Raw genomic sequence first — 24,078 nt, forward strand, 5'->3', positions numbered from 1 at the left:
AAGGGGCCGAATGGCCTCCTTCTGTGCTGTAAGATTCGATGATTCTACGACGGAACAAAGCAGGGGAAACCGGGGGGAAAGCCTCTGCGGTTCAACGAAATAGCGTCGACTGAGCAATCCCTTTCTACCCGTCTGAATCACAAGCGTCGCGAAGAACGAGTGGAATCAAGCAGAATTTTTCCCCCTTAAACGGCCAGCGTCCCCATGGGGTAGTGCCGCAGGTTCACAAACCGGCTGATTTGCTGGTTCCGATTCCCGGTGAGAGATTGCTTACCCGCTGGTGGCTAACGATGTTGTACTCACAATCCTGCCCGCGTCCACTTTACAGCGCAAAATGCTGCCACCGCACCATTAATCCGTGCGTTTGTGAGACGCAACTGGGTTTATCTCTGTTCTGTGTGTGTGTGTGGGAGTGTGTGTGTGAGGGAGAGTGCGTGAGAGGGAGTGTGTGTGAGGGAGAGCGTGTGTGAGGGAGTGTGAGTGTGTGTGTGAGGGAGAGTGCGTGAGAGGGAGTGTGTGTGAGGGAGAGCGTGTGTGAGGGAGTGTGAGTGTGTGTGAGGGAGAATGCGTGAGAGGGAGTGTTTGGGAGGGAGAGTTTGTGTGTGAGGCAGAGTGTGTGAGTGTGTGTGTGAGGGAGTGTGTGTGTGAGGGAGTGTATGTGAGGGAGAGTGTGTGAGGGAGTGTGTGTGAGGGAGAGTGTGTGTGAGGGAGAGTGTGTGAGTGAGTGTGTGTAAGGGAGTGTGTGTGTGAGGGAGTGGGTGAGGGAGTGTGTGTGAGGGAGTGTGTGTGTGAGGGAGCGTGTGTGAGGGAGTGGGTGTGAGAGAGTGCGTGTGAGGGAGTGTGTGTGTGAGGGAGTGCGTGTGAGGGAGTGAGTGTGAGAGAGTGTGTGAGAGAACGCCACCTAACGATCTCCTCCGTTGTATTGCAAACATCTAAGAACATAAGAGGATAAGTATTTGCTCGGGGAAGGGAGACCGGTTTCCATTTTGTTCGCCTTCCACCATCCTGGCAGTCGCTTGACATGTCGGGTCCCAAACCATACACTGCATCCCCGGATATTATTCCCCGGCGGAAAAAACCTATCTAATTTGCTCTCGAAACGTTTTCTGCTTCCACCGTCTGTCTTCTCCCCGAGGAGCCCCCGTTCAATAAGTTTACGACTTACTTATTTACTTTATTTTACAACGTGCGAAGGGATCAGAGACTTGGGAAAGAACCAGAGGGGAGATGAGACGAGGAGAAATCTTTGTTGCACGGAGAGTTGTTACGGTCTGGAAAGCACTGCCTGAAAGGGGTGATGGAAGCAGATTCAATATTAACTTCTGAAAGGGAATTGGATAGGGACTTGAAACGAAAAAAAGAATTGCAGGGCAACGAGCAAAGAGCGGGGGGGAGTGGGATTAATTGGGTTCCTCGTTCAAAGAGCTGGCACAGGCACGATGGGCTGAATCACCTTCTTCTGTGCTGTAGGATTCTGTGATTTGCCCGGAGATCGAATTAATAATAATAATAATAATCCTTGCATTTGATATAGCGCTTTTCACGTCGGGAGGACGTCCCAAAGCACTTCACAGAACACACTGTAAAGTGAATTGACTGTATATTTCTGGGCGAACGCGGCAGCCAATTGCGCACAGCAATGTCCCACAAACAGTCGTGGATTGAAAATGACCAATTTATTATTGTTTTTGGTTTTGGAGGGATTATTATTAGGCTCTGTGTGGAGTAAGGAAACTTGCCCAAGGTTTCGCCCTCTGCCTGGAATTGAACTCAGGTCTCTCGCTTGCAAAGCGAGTGCTCTAACCACTGAGCTACAGGACTCCACAATAAATTAAATAAATAAATTAAAATTTTACAGTGAATTCCGTGAAGCGCTTTGAGACGTCTGGAAGACATGATAAGACGCTACATCAAATGCAAGGATTATTATTCAAGTATGATAATACGAATCAGTCTCTCAGTTCCCAAACCCAATCCCATCCCAACCTGTTAAGAGTCCCGGGACCCCAAAATTCCCCCCCAGTCTTAGCCCGCGGGAAGCCAGCTTTGGCTCAAAGTTTAAGGTTTGTGGAAAAGTCTTAAAAAAGTTCGGTACAGATTTGGAAACCGGTTTCGTTTCAAGAAATGTGTCTAAAAAAACAATTGGTCTCTGAATCGATTCTGAACTGAGGAATTTTCCATGGGTTTCCACAGCTGTGATTGAATGAGTGAGTGAGTGAGGGAGGGAGGAAGGGATGGAGTCTTACAATTTAAACCTGCTTGAGGAGAACCATGAAAAATTCCTCAGTTCAGAATTGATTTCGATGCCAATTTTTTTTTTTAAACACATTTCTTGAAATGAAACCAGTTCCCAAATCCTGACTGAAATTTTTAGGACTTTTACACAAACCTTAAACTTTGAGTCAAGTAGGTTTCCTGTGGGCTAAGACCGGGGGGGGGGGGGGGGAATTTTGTACCCCGGGACTCTAACGGGTTTGGGATGGGATGGGATCGGGGTTTCTGGGCTGAGAGACTGATTCATATAATCATCATAATTGTGAATAATAATCCTTGCATTTGGTATAGCGCTTCACGTCTTTGAGACGTCTCAAAGTGCTGCTCAGAATTCACTGTAAAGTGAATTGAATGTCTATTTTGTGAGCAAATCGTAGAACCCTACAGCACAGAAGGAGGCCATTCAACCCATCATGGCTGTGCCGGCTTTTTGAAAGGGGAACCCAATTGATCCCACGCCCCCGCTCTCGCCCCACAGCCTTTGCAAATATTTTCTTTTCAAGTCCCTATCCAATTCCCTTTTGAAAATTAGTATTGAATCTGCTTCAATCACCCCTTTCAGGCACTGCATTCCAGACCGTAACAACTCTCCGTGCAACAAAGATTTCTCCTCGTCTCATCTCCCCTCTGGTTCTTTCCCAAGTCTCTGATCCCTTCGCACGTTGTAAAGAAAACAAGTAAATAAATAAGTCGTAAACTTATTGAACGGGGGCTCCTCGGGGAGAGACAGACGGTGGAAGCAGAAAACGTTTCGAGAGCAAATTAGATAGGTTTTGCTGCTGGAAAATAATATCCGGGGATGCAGTGTATGGTTTGGGACCCGACTGCCAGGATGGTGGAAGGCGAACAAAATGGAAACCGGTCTCCTTTCCCCGAGCAAACTCTTATCTTCTTATGTTCTTAGATGCTTAATACAATGAAGGAGATTGTTAGGTGCGCCCACCATCCCCCACCCCCACCCCCGCAACCCCCCACACATCCCCCAACCCCTCCCCGCTGAGCCCGACTATGTTTCAGAGACCGGGTATTGATAGTCATCGCCAACATCAACATTGCAAAATATCTCAATGCCCCCCGAGACCTTCTTTTCAACCTCCCAAATAATAACAATAATAATCCTTGCATTTGATATAGCGCCTCATCATGTCTTCGAGACGTCTCAAAGCGCTTCACAGCGCAGGATATACTGTAAAGTGTAGTGACTGTGTGTTACGTGGGTGAAACTCGGCAACCAATTGCGCACAGCGGTGTTCCCCCAACCGTATCTTAACAAAAAAGTGAGGCTCGCTCAACAGCTTCTCCGGGTAATTCTATTTATAATTACACTCCGTCGTGGAAGCAGGAGAGATTTGCAAGGTATCCCGTCTAATTTTTTCTTGCTCTGTGTCTCTCCCCGACGAGGCATTAAAACGGGATTAGCGAGAGGCGTGGAAGGGACCACGACTTGCATTTGTAGAGCGCCTTTTCGGGTCAGGAGGACGTCCCGACAGACAGCGGAGTGGAGAGCTCAGGGCTACTTACGGACTGGCAGGGTCTCGAAGGTCTGCGGCTGACTGGGCTCTCCCTGTCCTTTGCCGTTGACGGCCGACACTCTGAATCGGTGAGTGGTGTTGGGCTTCAGGTGGGTCAGGACGAAGTGCGCTGCGGGCACAAGGAGAAAGGTGTCAATCACTGCGTCAGTCACTGCCGCGCTCGCTGTATATTCTGGTGAAGCGCTTTGAGACGTCTCGACGATGTGATCAAGTGCTTTAGGATTATTATTATTATTATATAGTATACTATCAACAACCGGGAGAGTACCTTTTGATGAGCGCCAGAGGAGCTTTAACTTCCGCCTGAACGCATTTATTACGTCCAGGCACGACTACGCCAACTCCCAGCCTCCCCGACGCTTCCCTCCACAAGCTGCAGATCATCCAGAACTCTGCAGCCCTTGTCCTCACCCGCACCAGGCTCCGTGAACCCCATCAACTTCCCCTCACCGCCACGACCCCCACCCCCACCCACCCCCTCCCCGCCCGGCTCCCCAATCCCTCAGAGGTTCGAGTTTAAAATCCTCGTCCTCACCTTCAAGGCCCTCCGTGGCTTTGCTCCTCCCTTCCTCTGTGACCTGCTGACTCCCATATCGACCCGTCCGCTCCCTCCGCCTGACGGGCTCCTGCCTGCTTCATGTCCCCCACCGCCCGGCCCGGCCCTGCCCCACCATCGGCGGTCGTGCCTTCACCCTCTCCTCCTCCTACCCTTTGGAACTCCATCCCTCAATCCCTTCACCTGGGCTCCCTCCCTCGCCTCCTTCAAGACCCGTCTCAAGACCCTCCTCTCTGACCGCGCCTTTGGTCACCCTCCTAAGCCCCCACCCTCCCCGCCCTCTGCGCCTCCTGATCCCAACCCCTGACTGTCCAGCGCCTTGGGACGTCCTCCCGACGGGAGAGGAGCCGTGTAAATGTCACGTGTTGTCGCGGTTGAACAGTCACAGAAAGAGCTTCGGTTTAAGGGCTCATTCAAAGGACGTACCACCTTAAACCTTAAGGCAAAGCAGGCGCGCAGGCTAAGACCAGGTGGAATTACGTCCTGGTTATCAGTGATGCGCGGGGATTGTTGGGGTGGGGTGGGATGGGGGGGGCACAAATCTGGGGATAGGGAATAATAATAATCCTTGCCATTGATACAGCACCTTATCGCGTCTTCGAGACGTCTCAAAGCTCCTCACAGGCCACACCGTAAAGTGTAGCGACTGCGTATTTTGCGGGCGAAACGCAGGCACCGTAAAAAAGTGTGGTGACCGTGTGTCCTGCGGGCGGAACGCGGCGACGGACGGCAACGCGGCGTGGAGGACACCACTGCAAGCACGTCCGCTCGGGTTCCTGCGCAGGGCATCACGAAGTCTTTAGCGCTGACACACAGAACTCTTATCTGTATCACAAATCCATTAGCGAGTGATCTTTAACGGCAGTAATAGCATTACACATGAATGCCTCTCGCTTTCCGACTTAATAGCATTAAAACCTCCACTATTCCCTGTGTGCTGCGGTGGCAAGAATCCAAAGCTACAGGCTTTGCAAAAGCGGCAGCTCGGAAGCTGGAAGGAGCTCCATTTAACCCCCAGGCCGCCGAGACTCAATGCACAGAATCTCCCACCGCTCGGGCTGGGCTCGCGCTGATCTGCTCAAACACGTTAGGATCTTGGGTTCGATTCCCGGAGCAGGGCAAGTTCCCTCCACTCCACACGCACACGCACACACACACGCACACGCGCACGCACGCCTCTGTTTACCCAGCAGTAAGTAGGAACCCGGTTGTTCGTCGATTGGTGGTTCGTTTTCCCGGGGGTTAATAATCCCTTCAAAAAAACACCTCCCCAAAATAATAAATTGTTCACTTCCATCCACGACTGTTTGCGGGGACGCGGCTGCGCGCAATTCGGCTGCCGCGCTTCGCCCGCAATATACACAGTCGATTGACTTTACAGTATATTCCGTGAAGCGCTTTGAGACGTCTCGAAGACAGGATCGGGCGCTATGTCAAATGCAAGGGTTATTATTAGTATTAATATAAGATGATGGTTCCTTGTACTCTCAGTGACCCCCAAAACGCACTGAGATTTTCCAGCTGTTCAGGTTTCTCTCTCCCATGTCGGCGGCAATTTGCTCACCGAAATTAATCCCTTTAAACTCATTAAACTGACGCATTTTTGTCAACAAGAGAAAGAAATAATACTTGCGACTTAGAATTAAAAAAAAATGCTAATTGCCACAGCTGTGCGTGCGGTAGCTAACCTGGGGAGATTTATATGTAATAATAGTAATTATAATCCTTGCAGTTGATATAACACATCATCGGCCATTGAGACATCTCAAAGTACTTCATAGGACATCCTGTAAAGTGATGCGACTGCGTACATTTTGTGAGCAGTGTCGAGGGAGCTTTACTCTGACTCTAACCCTGACCTGGGAGTGTGGACGCACAGTGTAGAGGGAGCTTTACTGTGTCTCTAACCCTGACCTGGGAGTGTGGACACACAGTGTAGAGGGAGCGTTACTGTGTCTCTAACCCTGACCTGGGAGTGTGGACACACAGTGTAGAGGGAGCGTTACTGTGTCTCTAACCCTGACCTGGGAGTGTGGACGCACAGCGTAGTGGGAGCTTTACTGTGTCTCTAACCCTGACCTGGGAGTGTGGACGCACAGTGTAGAGGGAGCTTTACTGTGTCTCTAACCCTGACCTGGGAGTGTGGACACACAGTGTAGAGGAGCGTTACTGTGTCTCTAACCCTGACCTGGGAGTGTGGACACACAGTGTAGAGGGAGCGTTACTGTGTCTCTAACCCTGACCTGGGAGTGTGGACACACAGTGTAGAGGAGCTTTACTGTGTCTCTAACCCTGACCTGGGAGTGTGGACACACAGTGTAGAGGGAGCTTTACTGTGTCTCTAACCCTGACCTGGGAGTGTGGACACACAGTGTAGAGGGAGCGTTACTGTGTCTCTAACCCTGACCTGGGAGTGTGGACACACAGTGTAGAGGAGCGTTACTGTGTCTCTAACCCTGACCTGGGAGTGTGGACACACAGCGTAGAGGGAGCTTTACTGTGTCTCTAACCCTGACCTGGGAGTGTGGACGCACAGTGTAGAGGAGCGTTACTGTGTCTCTAACCCTGACCTGGGAGTGTGGACGCACAGTGTAGAGGGAGCGTTACTGTGTCTCTAACCCTGACCTGGGAGTGTGGACGGACAGTGTAGAGGGAGCTTTACTGTGTCTCTAACCCTGACCTGGGAGTGTGGACACACAGTGTAGAGGGAGCGTTACTGTGTCTCTAACCCTGACCTGGGAGTGTGGACGGACAGCGTAGTGGGAGCTTTACTGTGTCTCTAACCCTGACCTGGGAGTGTGGACGGACAGCGTAGTGGGAGCTTTACTGTGTCTCTAACCTGCATGAAGTCAATCATTACTCACTTGATAAGAGTATAAGAGAGAAACGCTAATGCTCTCGCCCCGTTTATAACAGTCCAGACTAAGCGTCGATTGACTCCGAATCCATTTATCATGTCAGCCAGTTGAATCAACCCTGATTTCGTTTCTTATCAAAACATCTAAATCAAAATCAATTCCCACCAACTCAAGTGATTTGATTGCGCGATTCAGGCCATTGCGTCCAAAATGACACTGGCTGCTGGCAAAAAAAACACCGCGCGTGCACACACACACACACACACTCACACAGATACACACACACTCACACAGACACACACACACACACACTCACACACACACTCTCACACACACACACACACACACACACTCACACACACACACACAGACACACACACACACTCACACACACACACACACACTCACACAGACACACACACTCTCACACACACTCACACAGATACACACACACTCACACACACACTCTCACACACACTCACACAGATACACACACACTCACACACACACACACACACAGACACACACACACACTCACACAGATACACACACATTCACACACACACTCTCACACACACTCACACAGATACACACACACTCACACACACACACACACAGACACACACACACACTCACACAGATACACACACACTCACACACACACACACAGACACACACACACACTCACACAGATACACACACACTCACACACACACAGACACACACACACACAAACTCACACACACACTCACACACTCAAACACACACTCTCACACACACACACACTCTCAAACACACACTCTCACACACTCACACAGATACACACACACTCACTCACAGACACACACAAACACACACACTCACACACTCAAACACACACTCTCACACACACTCACACAGATACACACACTCACACACAGACACACACAAACTCACACGCACTCACACACTCAAACACTCAAGCACACACTCACACACACACTGACACTCTCGCACACACACCCTCGCCCACACATACACTCAAACTCACACACTTACACATACACTCACACAACCACACATACACACACACTCACACTCACACACACACTCAAACACACACTCTCACACACACTCACACAGATACACACACTCACACACAGACACACACACACAAACTCACACACACACTCACACTCTCACACACACACACTCAAACACACACTCTCACACACACTCACACAGATACACACACACTCACACACTCAAACACACACGCTCACACACACTCACAGATGCACACACACTCACACACAGACACACACACACAAACTCACACGCACACACACTCACACACTCAAGCGCACACCCACACACACACTGACACTCTCGCACACACACCCTCACCCACAGAAACACTCACACTCACACACTTACACATACACTCACACAACCACAACCACACACACACACACTCTCTCTGAGCTTAAATCAGGAACAGAATCAGCAGTCTAGGCTTTAGCTGCTCTCCCACTGGGTATCACAGAACAGATTAATACTAATCCTTGCATTTGATACAGTGCCTTTTCACGTCTTCGAGATGTCTCAAAGCGCTTCACCGGATACGCTGTAAAGTGAATCGACTGCATACATTTTGTGGGCGAAACGCGGCAGCCAATCGCGCACAGCAGCGTCCCCACAAACAGCCGTGGATTGAGTGACCGATTTATATTATTTAATGTATCTTGTGGAGGGATTATTGCTCCTGAAAAAGCGATCTGCCAATCGATTGACAACTAGGTTCCTACTTACTGCCGGCTAAACAGAGGTGTGCGTGTGTGTGCGTGCGTGTGCGTGTGTGTGTGGAGTAAGGAAACTTGCCTAAGGTTTCGCCCTGACCCGCCCGGGAATCGAACCCGGGTCCTCTCGTTAGCTGTGACCAGACAGTCAGTGGCCTTCCAAGTGGCCAGATGGTAATTTTACGTGAGAAACTACCTATGGAGCATCGGGATAAGAGAGAGAGAGGGAGAGGTTTTTTTTTGACACAGGCACATTAATATTCTGTCAGGCGGTGATGATAATTTGCTGCCTCTCTTAAATTCCCGTTTCTAATTTGCCTTTGCAGCCCTCGGGTGCCCCAGTTATTATTTTTTGTGATTAATAAATGAATCACCAATCTCTAGCGGCTTAAAATCCGAGTTCCTCCCCGAAGGCTCGAGGCTGGGAACATGCGCTTGTTGTCCTAACTAGTGCGGGAAAATTAGCTTCCAGAGGACACGGTCACCAGACTTTAGGGTGAAGCTCGTAGCTCGGCGGTTAGAGAGCTCGCCTCGCAAGTGAGGGGGACCTGGGTTCGATTCCCAGGTTGGGTGAAACGTTGGGCAAGTTTCCACACTGTTTACCTAGCAGTCAGTAGGAACCCGGTTGTTCGTCGATTGGTGGCGGATCGCTTAATAATCCCAGCGTAATAATCCCTTCCACCTCCCCCCCACCCCACCCCAAAAAAATAAATAAATGCGGTCACTCAATCCACGGCTGTTCGTTCGCGTGTGGGGGGGAACGCCGTTGTGCGCAATCGGCTGTCGCGTTCCGCCCACGAGATGTACGGCCTTCTGCCTCAATCGTTCACCATTCTGTTTGATCGAGCGCCATCAATCTCAATCATGCTCCGGTGACTAAAACACCCACCCATTTCCTCGGTCAGGAGCTATTCATCTCAATCACTGGGCGCGAGCTTCATTCGCAGGCCAGCGCACTTCAGCATTAGGACGCCGTCGGCCTGGCTCGGTCGCCGATGCTCTCGCCTCCAGCTCTTGTTGTTTTCAGCCGGCCGAGCGTCACGAGGAACACGTGAGGATTACGCGCGGACTCCTGCAAGTTAGCGGTCAGAGCGCTCGCCTCTCAAGCGAGAGGTCCCGGGTTCGATTCCCGGGGCGGGGTGGGGGGGGGGGGCGCGAAACGTTGGGCAAGTTTCCTTCCTTCACACACACACACACACACGCACGCACGCGCGCACACACACCCGCCTCTGTTTACCCAGCAGGAAGCAGGGCCCCCGGCTGTTAGTCGATCGGCAGATCGCTTTTAACGAGGGTAATAATTTGCTCACTCCATCCACGACGGCTTGCGGGACGCTGCTGGGCGCAATCGGCCGCCAAATGCGTACAGTCAATTCGCTCGAAGGGTGTTTTCTCTTTGACCGTGCCTTCAGCTCCCCTCTCGACTCCCTACCCCCTCCTCGGTCCCTCCCTTCCCTCCCCTCACCCTGACCATTTCCCCCCAATGCTCGGGTCCCGACCCAACTGTCCAGCGCCTTGGGACGTCCTCCCGACGTTGAAAGGCGCTCTATAAATGGAATCTTGTTGTTGTTGTTGTGCTCCGTGAAGCGCTTTGAGACGTCTTGTGATGAAGGCGCTGTGTCAAGCGCCAGGATTATTATTATTATTATATCCCATGTCATCCTGCTCAGCAGCCTGCAGACCAAACCGGGAACGAGGTTGCTGGGGGGGTGGTGGGGGGGGGGAGAGCCCCGCATTCTCGGAGGTGCGGCCCTTCGGATGAGACGTTAACCCTAGGCGGACGCTAAAGATCCCGCGGCGCTATTAGAAAAGAGAAGAGAGTTTCTCTGTCTCTCTCTCTCTCTCTCTGCAACAATCCTGGCCCCAGGTACAAAATAAAACGTTCGGTCATTTCAGGGCTGTTTGTGGGTCTCGGGCTGTACCCAAATTGGCTGCCGCGTTTACCTAAACAATACGCAGCCCCCGTGGAGCACTTTGAGACAACAGCAACGACCCTTTTCCGGAGAGCTTGACAGTGGCGGAGTCTGACCCCGAGCCGGGGGTGGTGGTGGGGTGGGGGCTGAGGGGGGGGGAGAGGGTTGGGGGGGGCAGAGGTGAGTAAGCATGATCAAACAAGGAAGGTCTTTAGGCGGGATTTGAAGGCGGGGAGGGAGGGAGGGAGGGGGGGAGGGAGGGAGGGAGGGGGCGAGACGGAGGGATTGAGGGAGAGAGTTCCAGATTTTCGGGGTGTAGTGGGGGGAGTGTGGGGGTAAATTTGCATTTACATAGCGCTCCTCAGGCAGGGCAGGATCCCCGCTCGCTTGACATTGAGATGCGAAAGGCGTCGTATCAAATGCTTGGATGATTATTATTATTATTATTATTATTATATTATTTGGTTAGTTGATTAGCTTCGTTTAGAAACAGGGGGAGGAAAAAAATCAGCACAGAACCAGCCCGCTTAGTTGGAGAGAAATTCTCCGCGACCTGCGCTCTCTTACTTTCGCTTCCGTTGGAGTTGACGGTTCTCCAGTCCTCCCAATCCGCCTCTTTGAAGTCCACCCGATAATGGTGGATGGGGATCCCTCCGTGGGAATCGGGTTTGGTGAAGGAAATCTTCGCCACCGTCTGAGACACCGAGACCACCCTCAGCCCGTAAGGACGGGAGGGCACAGCTGCAAAACAGGGCAGTTACTGCTGCTGACATCAGCTCACAAATTATTATTTGTCTGTGTGTGTGTGTGTGTGTCTGTGTGTCGTGAATGTGTCTGTGTGTGTATCTGTCCGTCTGTGTGTGTGTCTGTGTGTTGCGAATGTGCCTGTGTGCGTATCTGTCCGTCGGTGTGTGTGTATCTGTGTATTGTGAGCGTGCCTGTGTGTGTATCTGTCCGCCTGTGTGTGTGTGTCTGTGTGTTGTGTGTGTGCTTGTGTGTGTGTGTGTATGTTGTGAGTGTGCCTGTGTGTGTGTGTGTTGTGAGTGTGCCTGTGTGTGTATCTGTCCGTCTGTGTGTGTGTCTGTGTGTGTGTTTGTGTGTGCATGCTTGTATGTGCTCGTGTGTGTGTTGGGGGGGGGGGGAAGGGGTTGTGTATATTTGCGGAGTACGCGTGTATATGAGCGTATTTGAGTGTGTATATAAGTGTGCATGCATATGAGTGTGTGTGTATTTGAGTGTGTGTATGTGTGTTCAATGTATACGAGTGTGTGAGTGCGTGTGCAAACGAGTGTGTGTGAGAGTGTGTGTACATGATAGTGCGTGAGAGTGTGTATATGGGTGTGCATACGAGTGTGGTGAGTGTGTATACAAGTGTGAGAGAGTGTGTGTGAGTGTGTGTGAGTGCATGTGAGTGTGTGGAAGCGTGAGAGTTGTGAGTGTGTGTGAGTGTATGTGAGAGCATGTGAGTGTGTGAGAGTGTATGTGTGTGTGTGTGTATGTGAAAGTGTGTGAGTGTGAGTGCGTGTGAGTGTATGTGAGAGTGTGTGAGAGTGTGTGAGAGTGAGAGTGTGTGTGAGAGTGTGTGAGAGTGAGTGTGAGTGTGTGAGAGTATGTGAGAGCATGTGAGTGTGTGAGAGTGTACGTGAGTGTGTGTGAGTGTACGTGAGAGTATGTAAGTGCGTGTGAGTGTATGTGAGGGTGTGTTTGAGTGTGTGCGAGGGTATGTGAGAGTGAGTGTGAGCGTGTGTGAGTGTGTATTTGAGAGCACGTGAGTGTGTGAGAGTGCGTGTGAGAGAGAGTCTGCGCTCTCATGCCTCCACGTTCCAGCAACACGCTCAGGAGATTGATGGGCGCGAAATAAAATGCCTGTGTCCTCCCAACCTGAGCCTCCGCAGTGTCTGAGATCAGAACCACATGGGCAATAAACCAGTCAACGAGGCTGCGTCTGGGTTAAGTGACCACAGACAGACAGACAGACAGTCAGTCAGACACACGCAACCCACCGGCCACCTTTTGCGAGCGTTTAAACGAGAGCAAAACGCCCCCCACCCCACCAACACCCCCCGCCCCCGCCCGCCCCCGCCCCGATTGCTGACGGGAACTCTCGCTGAATCTCTTCCTTCTGAAGTGCGCACACATGGACTCGCGCCCCGGGGCGGGAGCCCTCCCCCCCACCCACCCACAGCCCCACACCCCACACCCCTCACCCCCCCCCCACCACCCCACACAAAAATGGGCGGCAGAGAATGTGATTTCGCCCACAAAACACACGGTCAGGCGGACTGACGGTTCAAAGCAGCACTGTGGGGGGTTGGGAGGTTTTTGGGGGGGGGTGGGAGTGGGCGGGGGGGGTTTGGGGGGGTGCAGGCGGAATGGTGGGGGTGGGAGCGCGCTGCATTGTCAGAGGTACCGTCAAAGTACCCAACCCCCCGCCCCACCCACCCCCCCCCCCCCAACGCACACAACTCTACTGGAAAAGAGCTTCTCCCGCGCTGTGGCCAACGATAATAGTCATAATCCTCGCAATTTGATACAGCGCCTTATCACGTCTTCGAGAAGGTCTCGAAGCGCTGTTCGCGGGGACACGCCCCGCAAAGCGAACCGACTGTGCGTTTTGCGGGCGAGACGCGGCAGCCAAATTGCGCACAGCGGCGTCCCGCGAACTGCCGCGGGTTCGACGCGACAGATTCATTAGCGTTTCGTTGCTAGCAGATCGGGGGCCGGGGGCCGGTCTGGATGAGGAAGAAGAAGAAGACCCTGTTGCCCGTTCGACCAGTCGCTCTTGGTGGCTGTTTGCGGCGCTGAGTCTGTCTGCGATGCAGCGACGACGTCTGACAGCAATTTCGACAAGATGAGGCGCTGTCAGAACGCGAGCCGCCTTTTCTCTATTCTCTCCTCTTTCTGACCTCTAATGATCTCTCCCTTTATCTCTCTCTCTCCCGTTGTTTCTTTCTGTTTGTTTCTCACTCTTCTCTTCTCTCTCTCTCTCTCTCTCTCTCTCTCGCGCCTCCATAAGAAAGCAAGCTGCCTTTCCTCTCTTTTCTCCTGTCCCTTTCTTTCTCTCCCTCCCTCGCTCTCTCGTTTTCTCTCTCTGTCTCCATCTCTCTCTCTCTCTCTCTCTCTCTGTACTAAGCCCAGCGCAGACTTACCTGCCTGGACAAGGATGAACTGCTGAGATCTGGTCCCTATCCTGTTGCCGGCCGTACAGTTGTAGTTGCCAAAGTCCTTGTCGGTTCGTGGTGTGATCTTTCAACAAAAAAGAAACAAGTGTTTTGCTTGACCCATCACATCGTTCAACATCTAACCTTCACTCCCGAGATGAGCTTTACTCTGTATCTCGCGGACTGTCTGTGTGGGGACGCTGCTGTGCGCAACTGCCTGCCGTGTTTCGCCCGCAAATCGTAGTCGAAATTCGCTTTACAGCGTATCCTGTGAAGCGCTTTGAGACGTCTCGAAGACGTGATGAGGCGCCGTATCACCGTGCAATGATTACTATTGTTATTATTTTCTAACCCGTGCTGTCACTGACCTGGGAGTGCTGGATAGACAGTGTCGATCGAGGGAGCTTTACTCTGTCTCTATCCCTGACCTGGGAGCGTGCGGGCAGACAATCCAATACAAAACGACAATTTGTATAGCGCCTTTCGCGTGCGGAGGACGTCCCAAGGCGCTGGAGCGGGAGCTTTAGTCTGTATCTAACCATGTGATGTGGCTGGCTTGGGAGTGTGGATGGACAGTGAGACTCGAGAGTAATACTGTAGGATTCCTCTACAGAATACGCAGTGACAGCATACTTTACAATGAATCCCGTGGAGCAACAACAAGTTACAATCATATGAGAGTGTCTGGGAGCGCTGCTCTGAGGCGTTAATCATAATAATAATAATCCTTGCATTTGATATAGCGCTTTTCACGTCAGGAGGACGGCCCAAAGCGCTTCACAGAACACACTGTAAAGTGAATTGACTGTATATTTGTGGGCGAACCCGGCAGCCAATTGCGCACAGCAGCGTCCCACAAACAGTCGTAGACAGGCGTTCCCCCTGACAAAGGTGCTGCATCAATTCAAATTGTTGTTATCTAGGAATATTACCAAGACAGTGGAACAAGAGCACCAAGCTTTATAATAACAATAATCCTTGCATTCAATATAGCTCCTTATCTTGTCTCAAAGCGCTTCACAGAATGTACTCTAAAGTGAATCGACTGTATATATTTTATGGGCAAAAGGCGGCAGCTAATTGCGCGCAGCAGCGTCCCACAAAACACTTGTGGATTGAGTGACCACATATATATATAATATATATACATCATTTTTTGAATTACCCCTGGAAAGCAATCCGCCAATCGAGTAACAACCTGGTTCTTGCTTACTGCTTAGGTAAACAGAGGCGCGTGGAGTAAGGATTCGTATTAAAAAGCAGTTTGAGGCTGTGATGGGGCGGTGGTGGGTGTGTTGTGGGGAAGGTGAGATTGGAAGAAGCTGCGGAATGTTTTTTTTCAACTGAACTAATCGTGCGATCTTGTTTAGGAGCTTATAGCTGATCAGCGCAGAAGAAAAGAGATGTTGCCCAGTCGGAGACCCTATGAATCAGTTCAGAGGAGTCCAGTCCTCTTGGGCAAAGCTTGCTGTTGCTTTTCAACAGAATGTCTATTCCCCGCTATAATAAACTCTCCGATTGAAAGCTGCGCAGTGCTTGGCGTGATACAGGCTCGCAATAAGCTCCACCACAGGGTGTCACTTCCTAAAGCCCACAGAATTTAATACCAACGCTTTAATCTCCTTCCCCAAGAGTTCCCAGATATAATGTTCGAGCTCTCAGTCTGCATCCTGCTGGTGAGTCACTAGGACCTTCTGCTAATATCTCATCATCGAGACGGTTTCATTTAAACTTCCACAGCCCTTTATTCTGGGATGCGGGAGGGAGGGAGGGAGGGTGGGGGAAAGAGAGGGAGAGCGGGGGAAAATGAGGGAGAGCGGGGGATAGAGAGGGAGAGCGGGGGAAGGAGAGGGAGTGCAGGGGAAGGGGAAGGGAGGGATGAACAATAACTACAACTTGCATTTTATTACAGCATTTATATAGCGCCCTTCACTCTGGGTAGCATCCTGGAGCGCTTGGATGAGGGATGGAAGGAGGGAGGGAGGAAGGGAGGAAGGGAGTAAACAGAGGCGTGTGTGTGTGTGTGTGTGGAGTAAGGAGACTTGCCCAACATTTCGCCCTGCCCGGGAATCGGACCCGGGTCCTCTCACTTGAGAGGCGAGTGCTCTAACCACTGAGCTACAGGACTCCACAAAGTTGCCACGAAGGGTGTCTGAGGCCAGAACACTGGGACTCATTCAAAAAGCAGCTTAATAACAACAATAATAATAGTAATCTTTGCATTTGATATAGCGCTTTTCACGTCTTGTCGACGTCTCAAAGAGCTTCACGGGGCTCAAACCCACAATTTTTGACTCAGAGGCGAGAGTGCCATCCATGCACTGAGCCAAGTTGACACAACACAACACAACACGGCCAGGGTCTGACCGCTCAACCCCCACCTCCCCTCATTCTTTATTCCTCAGACATTGTGACGTGCCGACCAGTCACTGGGGAGCAGGGAGTCCTCCCACTCAGCTCCTGTTAACCCTACAAGCCCAAGCCCTAACGGGGAGGGTGGTCCTAGCTGGACAAGCAGCGGGGAAGCTTGGCCAGACAGCGACATCAATGGCAAGCTACGCGGTGTTAGCTGGTTAGACTCCAGCAGTTACCCCCAACGCACACAGTTACCCCAAGCCTTGGCTCTTGCCAATCTCCGCCTAATACTTTCCGTAAGTAAAGTAAGTTAAGTAAGCAGGATGTGTCCCTTCGGGGGAGAGAGAGAGATTGCACATTCCATTCCATCAACCTATCTCTGGGTTTTCCGTGTGTCTGTGGGATACATGAAATTCTCAGTTTGGCTTGGTGACTGTTAATAATAATAATAATCCTCGCATTTGATACAGCGCCTCATCACGTCTTCGAGACGTCTCAAAGCGCTTCACAGCTACACTGTAAAGTGCATTGACTGTATATTTTTTGGACGAAATGCGGCAGCCAATTGCGCACAGCAGCGTCCCCACAAACAGCTGTGGATTGAGTGACCAAATACTTGTTATTATTATTTCTTTGAAGGGATTATCATCCCAGGAAAAACGATCCACCGATCAACTAACAACCGGGTTCCTACTTACTGCTAGGTAAACAGAGGCGCGTGTGTGGGGTAAGGAAACTTCCCTAAGGTTTCTCCCTATCTGGGAATCGAACCCGGGTCCTTTCGCTTGCGAGGCGAGCGTTCTGACAACTGAGCTACAGGACTCCGCTCCTAAGCACGGTGATGGGTTTACGCAGGTGTCAGACACCCGGCTGACCAAAAAAAAAACCGACTGGGAACGATTGCAATCGCAACTCCAATCTAAAACCCGCCACATTTCCAGTCTGAGTAAGTTCCCCCAGCACCGGGCAGTGAACGCAGTCACATTCAGGTGCTCAGTGAAGGCTCCTCTGGGTATTAATGTCCATTAAAGACCCTGAGAAGCACGAATGCTTTGATGGATTGAAAAGAAAAGCACACAGAAAAGCCGAGTCTCTCATCTGACCCCGGCTTAGTTGCCAGACTCTCCCCTCATTGTGAAAGGCGCTCTTAAAAAAAAAACAGATTAACGTTTCAAGAAATAAGTATCCGTTGGCACTAAGGCGATTAGTGCAAAATGCCTCTTTTTCAAAGGCCGTATTAACTTGTCAGCTGATCCCAAATTAAAGACACCCATAGTCTCTGGATTTCAAAAGGCGTTTTAAAAAAAAAACACCCAACAATAATGATAAGCTCAGCGCTCGCAGGATAAGGAAAGACGGTTTTCTCTCTCTCTCTCTCTCTCTCTCTCTCTCTCTCTCTCTCCCCCCCACCCCCTTATCTCCATCGCACCGGTCCTCGCCAGGCTCCACTGGCTCCCTATCACCGAATGGATCGATTTCGAGATCCTCTCACCCGTCTTCAAATCCCTTCAGGCCCTGGCACCTCCCTACCTCACCGACCTGTTTATCGCCGCCCGCAACCCCCCGCTACCCGATGCCCCCACTCGACTGGCTCCATCCGGCCTCCTGCTTGTCCCCCATCCCCTCCGTTCCACCATCCAATAATAATCCCACCACTTCCCCCCCCCACCCCACCCCCAGCCGATGCGTTAGTTTCATTACAGAACTGAATGTTTCGTCTCAAGACGCAAGCGAGTCTGACCAAGTCACTATACCGGTGTCAGCTTGGCTCAGTCAGCCTGGCTCACATTGGGACTTGGAGCTCACGGTCCATACCGACACTCCAGGACGGTTCTGGGGTGGGGTGGGGGGGGTTGGGGGGGGCTGCTGGGGGGTGGTGACGAGGAGCATTGCATTGTTCTTCAGTTTAAACCGAGATCCTGTCCGTCTGTTCAGGTGAGCGTTAGAAAAACCTCACATTCGAAAATGCGAAAGGCGTTTCAACGATCCCCCAGATATATCTGGTCGAAAATTGTTTGCCCTGTACGTGAGAGAATGGTTCTGAGAGTGAGAGAGAGGGTGAGGGTGTGAGAAAGAAAGGCTAAATGAGTGCGTGAGCGACTGAGCGCGTTTGAGACACAGTGCGTGTAAGAAAGATTGCTCGTGTGCATGAGGAAGAGTGTGGGGGTGTGTGAGAAAGAGACTTAATGAGTGTGTGAGAGAGACTGAGTGCGAGAGACAGCGCGTGTGAGAAAGTGTGTTAGGAGAGTCCGAATGTGTGTGTGTGTGTGTGTGTGAGAGAGAGAAACTGAATCTGTGTGTGTGTGTGTATGTGTGAGAGAGTACCAGTGAGTGAGCGAATGAAATAATCACTCATAGCTAAATAAATCGCAGCCCCGCTGACGAGCTTGTAATGATCCGCAGTGTGTGTGTGTGTGTTTGTGTGTGTGTGAGCGTGTTGCTTGTGAAGGTTGCTGCATGTTGAAAGCAATGCCTATAAATAGTGCAGTGCCTTTTCAGAGAAGGGAAGCACAATGCCGGTGCGACTGAACACTCGCTCGGGCATTGCTGGAAGTCAGGAGATGAAGTTCAGAGCAGAGAAAGATCTGCAGGAGCGGAGATCAAAGCCTACTCTCGTCTAATGCATCCGACTCACTGAACACCTCAGCTTCCAACACAATAGGCACTCGTCGAACACAGTCTGCACCTTCTCTCATTACCAAGCCCTGCACAGCACATAGTAAGTAAGCAGGGAATGTTTTTCGCAGAGAATTGGCGTCAAGCATAGCGCTTGCTTATTTTAGGACAGTGGGCACGTTTCCTTAACCTCCCCCTCCACCCCCACGCACGCCTCTGTTTACCTCGCAGTAAGTAGGGTGTTAGTCGATTGGCGGATTGCTTTTCCGGGGGTAATAAGATATTCAAAAATAATAATAATAATAATAATAATTTGGTGACTCAACCCACGAACGACTGTTTGCGGGACCCTGCTGTCCGCCACTGGCTGCCGCGTTTGGCCCGAGAAATAAAGACGAGTCACTACACTTTAAGGTGTATTCCGCGAAGCGCTTTGAGACATCTCGAAGACACGATGAGGCCCTGTATCAAATGGGAGGATTATTATTATTATGCTGTTGTTTAGTAGGCAAATGCAGCAGACAATTTTCGCCCTCTCTCTTTTTTTTTTGTTATCGCTTGCGAGGCGAGCGCTCTAACCACTGAGCTGCAGGACTCACGCTCCGAGTCCGGGTTTCAAGCCGCAAGCTTCTGCCCGAGAGGTGAGAGCGCGACCGACTGAGCTGGCACCTCTGGTGCGTGTGTGCGTGTGTGTGTGGGGGTGGGGGTGGGGGGACCCATTGCAAAGCCCATTGACTGACCTCCAGTAGGACCTTGGTCTCCTTCTTGTGAACGCTGATGTCGGGTATGTTCAAGTCCGGAAGGACGGTGCTTCCTCTCCTCCAGTGGATGAACGCCTGAGGGTTAGCCGACACGTCACAGCTGATGTTCACCGGGTTGCCCTCCCACGAGTAGTAAGTGAGCTGGGTCGACAGAAACTTGGGAGCGTCTGAAAGGGAGAGACGAAAGGGGTTAAGACTGAAGCAACGTCGATCTGCAGCTGGGTCTCAGTCCGTAACACTCTCTCCTCGAGTCCCCTGAAGATTGTGGGCGCGACGCAGATTCACCAGAAAAAAAACAGGGCTTAAAAAGGATTGAGTTATGAGGACGGGCTGCACACACTTGGTCTGTGTCCCCCTTGAATTTAGAAGGTTGAGGGATGCGACAGAGAAACTATCTCCTCTGGTGGGTGGGGTGGGCAATCCAGAACAAGGAGGGAGCATCACCTTAAAATTAGAGCCAGGCCGTTTAGGAGTGAAATCAGGAGGCAGTTTTTCACCCAAAGGGCAGTGGAAATCTGGAACTCTCTCCCCCAAAAGGCTGTGGATTATGGCGGGATCCATTCACATCTTCAAGACTGAGGTGGATGGTTATTTGTGAGGTCAGAGTATCAGGGGATATGGGGCAAAGTCGGGTAATTGGACTTGAGGTACAGATCAGCCGTGATCTAATACGATGGCAGATCAGCATCTAGGGGCTCAATGGCCTCTTCCTGTTTCTATGCCTTTGTAACTCTGACACAGAGGTGAGAGTGACGCCATGGACCCAGGCACTCTTGTGATCCCAACAACAATAACAATTCACGTTTGTACAGCGCCCTTCACGTGGGATAACGTCTTTGGAGCGCTTATCAATAGCGGGGTCGAAGGGAGAAGAGGGGGTGGGGGGGGAGGTGACGATAGGCACGGTTGAAGAGATTCGACTCACATTAATATTCCTTTCATTTGATATGTTGTTGAGATGTTTCAAAGCGCTTCACAGGATACGCTGTAAAGTGAATTGACTGTATATTTTGTGGGCGAAACGTGGCAGCCAATTGCGCCCAGCGGCGTCCCCACAAACAGTCATGGATTAAGTGGCCATTTTTATTATTTTTGAAGGCATTATTAACTCCGGGAAAGGGATCTGCCAATCGACTAACAACCGGGTTCCTACTTACTGGTGTGGGGATCACAGGAATATTATTATGAGTAGAATCTCTTCAACCGTGCCTATGGTCACCTTACACTCCCTCTTCTCCCTCCGATCCTGCTACTGTAAACTGAGTCACGTGTGGAGCAAGGAAACTTGACCAACATTTCGCCCCGCCCGGGAATCAAACCCAGGTCTCTCGCTTGCGAGGTGAGTGCTCTAACCACCGATCTACGGGATTACGCAGGTAAGAATGATCCTTGCATTTGATACAGCGCCTTATCACGTCTTCGAGACGCCTCAAGGCGCTTCGCAGAGTGTACTGTCAAGCGAATCGACTGTGTATTTTGTGGGTGAAACGCGGCAGCCAATTGTGCTCCCAAAAACAGTCGTGGATAAAGAAAGCGGGGTTGACAGAGAGATAGAGAGGTGGTGAGGCGGAGGTTTTGGTGCAGGGAATTCCAGAGGTCAAGGCATTGAGCAGGGAGGCTGGGACTTACATTGAACGTCCAAGTGCATGCTCCTCTGGTCTTGTCCGATGGGGCTGATGGCTTTGCAGTGATAATCCCCAGAATCAGCCGGCTGGCTGTTCTGATGAACAGAGACGACGTCCCTTTCTGTTTCCTCACCTCGATCCTCCCATCCTGGCTCTGCGTGTGGGGCGGGGAGGGGAGAAGGTAAAAGCAGTTTATGAATAGCTGTGAGGAGGTGCGGAGGAGGGAGAGGGAGGGAGGAAGGGAGAGTGGGGGAGAGATAACAGCCTGCCCGATTCACAGAATCAGAATCGTAGGATTATACAGCGCAGGAAGGAGGCCATTCGGCCCATCATGTCCATGCCGGCTCTTTGAAAGAGCTACCAAATTAAACCCACTTCCCCGCTCTCTCTCCCCACAGCCTTGCAAATCTGTCCTTCCCAAATATTTATCTATTAATCCCTAAATGTTTTGTGGGTGTGGGTGTGTGGGTGGGTGTTGGGGTGAGTGTGTGTGTGTGTGTGGGTATGTGTGTGTGGATATGTGTGTGGGGGGGAGTGTGGAGATAGTGTGGGGTCAGCAGAGTGCATATTCCATCCCGTCTCGGTAGATGAACCCTGGGAAAACAATTTTGAAATGAAGACAACCTGGGGTGGAAGGGTGGAACGAAACACATTGCTCGATTTGATTCCCGGGCGGGTCAGGGCAAAACCTTAGGCCGGTTTCCTTACTCCACACACGCGCCTCTGTTTACCCAGCAGTAAGTAGGAACCCGGTCGTTAGTCGATTTGCAGATCGCTTTCCCGGGGGTAATAATCCCTTCAAAAATAATAATAATAATAATAATTTGGTCACTCAGTTCGCGACTGTTTGCGGGGACGCTGCTGTGCTCAATTGGCTGCCGCGTTTCGCCTGCAAAATATTCAGTCGATTCACTTCACGGTATATCGTGTGAAGCTCTTCGAGACGTCTTGAAGACGTGATGAGGCGCTGCATCAAATGCAAGGATGTTATTATTGTTGTTGTTATTGCCTGACTAATTTTTTTGAGGGATTATTATCCCTGGAAAGCGATCCGCCGATTGATTCAACAATGCGTTGGTGCCTGAGCTGGACACTGCAGCAATTCATGAATCACGCATTCCTTATAATAATAATAATCTCTTGCATTTGATACGGCGCCTTATCATGTCTTCGAGACGCCTCAAAGCGCTTCACAAAATATACTGTCAAGTGAATTGACTGTATATTTTGTGGGCGAAACGCGGCGGCCAATTGCGCACAGCAGCGTCCCACAAACAGTGGTGGATTGTGTGACCAATTTATTCATTAAAATTTTTTTTTAAACGGATTATTACCCCATGAAAGCGATCAGTCAATCGACTCACAACCGTGTTCTTACTTACTGCTAGGTAAACAGTAGCCTAAGGTTTCGTCTCGAACCAGGATCCCCTCGCTCGAGGCAAGCGAGTGCTCTAACCAATTCTCTACCGGAGACTCCTAATACGTTACATTACAACAACTTGCACTTACGTATATTTCGCCCTCAACATATATACAGTCAATTTACAGTGTGTTCTTTGAAGCGCTTTGGGATGTCTCGAAGATCTAATAAGGTGCTGTATCAAATGCAAGGATTATTATTATTATATAGCGCTTTCATGTGGGATGGCGCAGCTGACACGGCAAAAGTGAAACAACAACAACTTGCATGTATATAGCACAACTCACGCAGGGTAGCTCTCTCTCTCTCTCCTCTCTCTCTCTCTCTCTCTCTCTCTCTCTCTCTCTCTCTCTCTCTTTATCTCTCTCTCTGTCTCTCAGAAACGAATAACGTTCACCTTCTTACCTTCTCTCCCTCCAGCAAGACGCTGGCGTTCCCTACCCTACGCCACGAGACGGTGGGAGCTGGTTCTCCGTCCACCTCGCAGGTGATCAGCACGTGGCCATTCTCAGTCGCGGTTGCGTTTTCCAGTAACGTGATGTGTGGTTGCACTGTGAGCAGAAAGAACAAGGGAAGGGGAAAAGATAACAATAATCATAATAATCATAATAATGATGAAAATAACTTGAATTTGATATAACCCTTGATCACATCAACAACAACAACAACACCACCAAAATTACGGAGGGAGCGAGCAGGATGGTAGGGGGTTAGGAGGTCGCAGAGGTAGGGGGGGAACAAGACCATGGAGGGCTTTGAAGGTGAGGACCAGGATCTTGAACTGTATCCTCTGTGTGATGGGAAGTCAGTGGAGTCGGGCAAAGATGGGGGTGATACGATCGCGGAGCTTAGTGCGGGAGAGGACACGGGCTGCAGAGTTCTGGATGATCTGCATTCTATGGAGGGAGGAGTTGGGGAGGCCAAGAAGCAGGGAGTTTGCATAGTCGAGCCTCGATGTAATGAAGGCGTGTATGAGGGTCTGGGTGGCCTACTGTGTGAGACAGTGGCGGAGATGGACGATGTTGTGGAGGTGGGGGAAGGGAAATCAAAAGCATGGTCAAAGAGGAGGGTCTTGAGATGGATCTTGAAGGAAGCAAGGGAGGGGGCGAGGCGGAGGGACTGCGGGATGGAGTTTCAGAGGGGGTCTTGAGACGGGTCTTGGCGTAGATGTGGGGTAGAAAGGATAGTTGAGGCTCTAACAAGATACCAAGATTCTGGACTGCCTTAGC

The 24,078-nt window shown here is 50.9% G+C and overlaps 1 protein-coding gene across 1 annotated transcript in view; it reads right to left on the reverse strand.

Annotated features, from left to right (window-relative positions):
* The window catches only part of LOC103189793 (neural cell adhesion molecule 2), a 274,085-nt gene that overhangs the window by 26,123 nt on the left and 223,884 nt on the right, over positions 1 to 24,078 (reverse strand). The window contains 7 exon segments of the mRNA XM_042334307.1: positions 3,796 to 3,915; positions 11,479 to 11,652; positions 14,061 to 14,157; positions 19,784 to 19,971; positions 21,434 to 21,514; positions 21,517 to 21,583; positions 23,255 to 23,400. Coding sequence (XP_042190241.1) covers positions 3,796 to 3,915; positions 11,479 to 11,652; positions 14,061 to 14,157; positions 19,784 to 19,971; positions 21,434 to 21,514; positions 21,517 to 21,583; positions 23,255 to 23,400 — 873 coding nt within the window.

Source organism: Callorhinchus milii, unplaced genomic scaffold (genome assembly GCF_018977255.1).
Source record: "Callorhinchus milii isolate IMCB2004 unplaced genomic scaffold, IMCB_Cmil_1.0 Scaffold4, whole genome shotgun sequence".
Classification (NCBI taxonomy): domain Eukaryota; kingdom Metazoa; phylum Chordata; class Chondrichthyes; order Chimaeriformes; family Callorhinchidae; genus Callorhinchus; species Callorhinchus milii.